Source organism: Microtus ochrogaster, unplaced genomic scaffold (assembly GCF_000317375.1).
Source record: "Microtus ochrogaster isolate Prairie Vole_2 unplaced genomic scaffold, MicOch1.0 UNK73, whole genome shotgun sequence".
NCBI classification, from domain to species: Eukaryota; Metazoa; Chordata; class Mammalia; order Rodentia; family Cricetidae; genus Microtus; species Microtus ochrogaster.
The window spans coordinates 744,361-749,610 of record NW_004949171.1 but is presented as its reverse complement, the minus strand read 5'-3'; the positions used below and the strand labels follow the sequence as shown (position 1 = coordinate 749,610).

Sequence of the window (5,250 nt, the reverse complement as noted above, 5' to 3'; positions counted from 1 at the left end):
CCACTCTCGCTACCAGTGTCCATGGGTCACTGGAATCAGATGGACTCAGCCCTACCCTTAGAATGAAAGGTCACATGATCCTAGAATTCTAGTAACTGTCCTGCTAAGTTTAAAAGCATGATGCCCAAATATCAGAAAATGACAACATTTCTCTCATTTCTCTAGCTAATTTTTTTGGTTATTTTTTAATGCTAAGGATTGAATGATGAGTTGCCCTCCCACCCCACTGTGCTAAGCATTGAATGTAGAACCTGATGCATGCTAAACACATAATTCAGCACTCAGTTACCTTTCCAAACCTGCTCTAGCTAAGACTGTATTTTTTTTCTTAATCGAATCATTGCAGGCCATTCTTAGCAGCTTAATGTGTTGATTGAGATATTGATTACATACAGAACTAAATATATTCACTGTACTTCAATCATTTAGGTAGGTGATTGTTAAGAGAGGTGTCCTTCTAGAGGTAAGGAAGACAAAGTATTTTTATGAGTACTCTGATCAGTCACAGAGTCTCCTGGCCTGGAGGGTTTGTTGGATCTGATAGGATTGATTGGAGCTTAAACCCCAGAAGGCCCTTTAATGGGAGAGCTTGGCAGCCTTTCCTTTACTGTCAGGAAGGTGAGATCGTAATTTATTAAGAATCCGTCATTGTATACATAGAGCTTGTGGTCCCAAGGACAGTAATTGATGCCTTGCAGTGTTTCCAACATCTTGTCCAACAGGATGCTGAGTTGGTGTTCCTGACTGGTGGCCGTGTCATAAGCATAAAAGATCTCCTCTTGATGTGTGCTTAGCGAGCGTAAAGCATAGAGCACCCCACAGGCCATGAAGGCCCCTGAAAGAGAAGGCTTGTACTGGCTAGTATACCAGGTCTGCTCAACTTCTAGGGTGCTGTCATTGAGACGACTTATTACCAGGTTACCCTTGCTCTCTTCTGTGGCATAGAGCACCCACAGCCCCTTCTCATCACCGGCAAAATCTAAGGTAGTCCATGGCACAGCAGCATAGGAGAAGCGGTTGTTGTAGGTAGCACCAGGCAATGGACGTCGCAGCACCAGGGTGTTGGAAGAAAGGTCCACCTTGGCCATGTCTCCTGTGCCATAGTAGTTAAAGTACATGAAGTTCTTGTAGACGGTGTTGCCACTGCCATCACCATAGCCCATCTTCCACTGCTCATAGTGCTTCAGAACCACCAGGTCACCATAGGATTTGTACAACCTGTAGTAATCAAAGTACCTAGGCCAAGAACCCCACACAGTAGAACCATTAAGTGACAGCAGCAATAAGTACTAAAGAACTTATGAAAATGATAGTGGGGCATCTGGAACACAACCCCTATAATCAAGCCCAGGGAATGCAGCAGAAGTGGGGGTGGAAAGATTAAGTGTAACAGCCAAAGGACCCCCAGCAGTGCTGTGTCTTCTAGACATGATAGGAATGTCTCACCCACGAGCTCACAATAATATGGTGACCTACATAAGACCTGCACTAGATCAATAAGTGTCTCAGCATAGATGTGGGAAATGTTTAGGAGGTCTTAGCCCTAGGTGGAGAGTTACAAGCACTTCACAGCTGTGTGGAGGGAAGGAGCATCTGTTTTCCTCCTAATAGATTGCCCATGCCCTTATGGTCAGTCCAACACACGTGTACATGTGGGAAACACTACCTGGACTCAGACTGTGTGAGTGTGTAAGTGTGTGTGTGTGTGTGATAGTATGAGAGTGTGTGTGAGTATGTCTGAATGTATGTTTATGTATGCATGTGTGTCTGTGTGTGTGTAATTACAGAAGAGAGTGTGTATGAGTGTGTGTGTGTGAGTATGTGTAATTATAGAAGAAAGTGTGTTAGTGTGTGTGTATGTGTGTGTAATTACAGAAGAAGAGGACATAAATTTTAAGGGGCAATATGGGGGTGAGTCAGGGAGGGAGGATTAGCATCATGAAAATACATTGTCCTTTGCTATGAAATTCTCAAACACACAAAAAAAGAGAACTGGGAAAGCAATTTAGAGTAGCAACTTTGGGGTCAAATGGTATTTTCATTCCATCTCCTACGTATTGTATACTGTGTTGAAATAAATAACCATTTTGAAAAGCAACAGCCACAATGTTGCTAGCCAGTGGACAGGTCTGCCAGACAGAAACTTAGCAGAGAAATAAGGGAACTAACAGATTTTGTAACTCAAATGAACTTAATAGATATCTTTAGAACATTATACAAGAATACAAAGTAATACGCCTTCTTCTCAGCACCTCATGAGACATTCTCTAAAATTGACCACAAACTCAGTCACAAAGTAAATATCAATAGATATAAAAAAATTGGAATAACCCGTGTATCTTATTGGATCACCATCACATGTTAGAATATAACAATAGCACCAAGTGCAGAAAGCCTACAAATTCATAGAAACTGAACAACGCTCAACTTATCCACAACTGGGTCAAGGAAGAAATAAAGAAAGAAATTAAACCTTTTTAGAACTCAATGAAAATGAATGTACAACATACTCAAACTTATGGCACATTCTGAAAGCAGGGCAAAGAAAAATTCATAGCACTAAATGCCTTCATGAATAATTTGGCAAGATCTCATACTAGTGACTTAACAAAACAGCTAAAAGCTCTAGAAGAAAAACAAGCAAACTCACTCAGAACAAAAAAAAAAACCTTCCTCAATACCCAGCAATACCACTTTTGGGTACATATGCAAAAGATGCTCAATCATACCACAAGGACATGTGCTCAACCATGTTCATAGGAGCATTGTTGCTCATAGCCATAACCTGAAAATAACCTAAATGCCCCTTGACCAAAGATTGGATAAAGAAAATGTGATACATTTACACAATGGAGTACTACACAACAGAAAAAAATAAAGTCATCTTGACTTTTGCAGGCAAATGGATGGAGCTAAAAAACACCATTTTGATTGAGGTAACCCAGACCCCGAAAGACAATTATCATATGTACTCACTCATAAATGGTTTTTAAACATGAAGCAAAGAAAAGCAATCTACAAATCACAATCCTGGAGAATTGTACAGACAACAGTGAGTACCCTAAGAGAGGCATACATGGATCTAATCTACATAGAAAATAGAAAAAGACAAGATCTCCTGAGTAAACTGGGAGCGTGGGGACCTTGGGGGTGGATTGAAAAGGAGGAGAGAGGCAGGGAAGGGAGCAGAGAAAAATGTAGAGCTCAATAAAAATAAATTAAAATGAATTATTAAAAGAAGACTCCTTGCAGTAGTGGAGAGGCTGCCTGAACTGGCCTTCCTCAGTAATCAGATTGATAACCATCCTAATTGTCATCATAGGACCTTCATCTAGTAAGTGATGAAAAGGTACGCAGAGATTCACAGCCAAGCCCTAGGCCTAGCTCCTGGAGTCCAGTCAAAAAGAGGGAAGATGGATAACATCAGCAAAGGGGTCAAGATCATGATTGGGAAAAACCACAGAGACAGCTGACCTGATCTAGTGGGAGCTCATGGACTCTGAACTGACATCTGGGGAACCTGCAAGGGACCAAACTAGGCCCTCTGAAATTGGGTAACAGTTGTGGCTTGGTCTGTTTACGTGTCCCCTGGCAGTAAGATCAGAATTTATCCCTAATGCATGAACTGGCTGTTGGAGCCCATTCACTATGGTGGGTTACCTTGCTCAGTCATGATGGAGTGGGGAGGGGCTTAGTCCTGCCTCAAATTGATCTGCCAGGATTTGTTGACTGTCCATGGGATCTCTGAGAAGTGGATCAGGTGTGTGGAGGAAGGGGAGACAACTGTGGTTGTTAAGTAAAATGAATAAAATCCTTTTAAAAAAAGAATCAGTGCTAGGGCTACTAAGAAGTCTGTCAGGAACAGGCTAAAGTTCATATGGGATGGACCCAGGTACATAAAGTTTGTCATCCAGGACTCACCTGCCATCAGCACGCAGGGGAGACACCCAGTAAAGGGCAGAAACTGGGTTGGGTGCTGAGTCTCGGCCCCAGGCACCTACTTTGTATGATAAACCCCTCCAGTTGAGCTTCAGCACAATGGGTCTGCTCACTTTCTGTAGGCCTCCATGAGTGCAGGAACCTACAGGGCAGAGCAAGCAAGATATGAGCTAGCTACAAAGCATATAACCCACAGATGCAGAGGATGGAGTGTAATCAGTACATGTGTGCTTGAGAACATGCTCATGCAACTGCATGCATAATCATATAAATAGACTGATTTTGCATGGATAGAGATGAATGCATGTGCCTGGCTATTAGATGTATAAATGGCTGCATATGTGGATATGTCCATGAGAAGATACCGGTCTTGGTACAATCAGGAAACTGAAGACTTATTCCTTAGCGAGACCTTTACTGGCCTCTCAGTCGTCCCTAAGGCTACTGTAGCAATCACGCATTTGGCCCAGTAAATAGAGAAACAAAATCTTGGGGAATTCAGTCTGTGAACTCACCCGGAGCCAGGGGTGGACCAGGATGTCTGGAAGACTGTTCCTGTTCCTTCTCCCGCTCACACTCACTTAGTCGTCCCTCAAGGACGTCCACCTCCTCTTGGAGAGCATGAAAGCTTCGGAAGTCAGCGTCAGCCAGAAGCTTCAGGCTAAGACTGGCATTAGTGACCTGAAATGAGATCCCAGGAATGTGGATCACAAGGTGTCCTCAAGCTCAACTGGCACTCTCGATTTTCTGGGTTCGGCATCTTCTCCAGAAAGAAGAGGTTTGGGGAAGTGTCTATCATAGCTAACCAGGTAAGAAAGGAGGCTGTGAGAGGAAGGGGAAGGGGGAGCACTCTGAATCCTCTACACACCTGGTTCCGGAGTTGGTGGAAGAGCTCCCAGGCTCCGTTGACACCTGCCTTGGCCTGAAGCTGGGCTATCAATTCCTGCGCATGTTCCAGTGCTAGGCGCAGCAGGTTGAAGGCTGGGTTGTCATATTGGGACCCAGTGACACCAGGATTCCTGGACTCCAGTGAGTGACCCACTTCCAAAGTCTGACTGTCTTGGTCTTCAGTGGTAGGTGCATACTCCTTGGTCTGGGCATGAAGGATGGGCATATTGTTCCTCCAGATGTCAAGGAGCCTGACTCTTCTCATCCATTGACATCCACCTTATGTCTATCACTTTATTTAACAGTAGTAATAACCCAACTTCCTACCTGAGAACACTCAGGTCCCTGTTTTTCTGAAGGAAAGAAAATACTACCTATACTATTCATAGAACCTTTAGAGCCACTCAACGCTTAGGACTAGCA

At 43.5% G+C, this 5,250-nt stretch overlaps 1 protein-coding gene across 1 annotated transcript; it reads right to left on the bottom strand.

Annotated features, from left to right (window-relative positions):
* Nucleotides 1-440: 440 nt before the first annotated feature.
* Nucleotides 441-5,053, bottom strand: LOC101995131 (olfactomedin-4). The gene is given in 4 exon segments (XM_013354825.1): nucleotides 441-1,236; nucleotides 3,922-4,081; nucleotides 4,455-4,620; nucleotides 4,808-5,053. Coding segments are annotated over 4 exon segments (1,368 nt in total).
* Nucleotides 5,054-5,250: the final 197 nt, after the last annotated feature.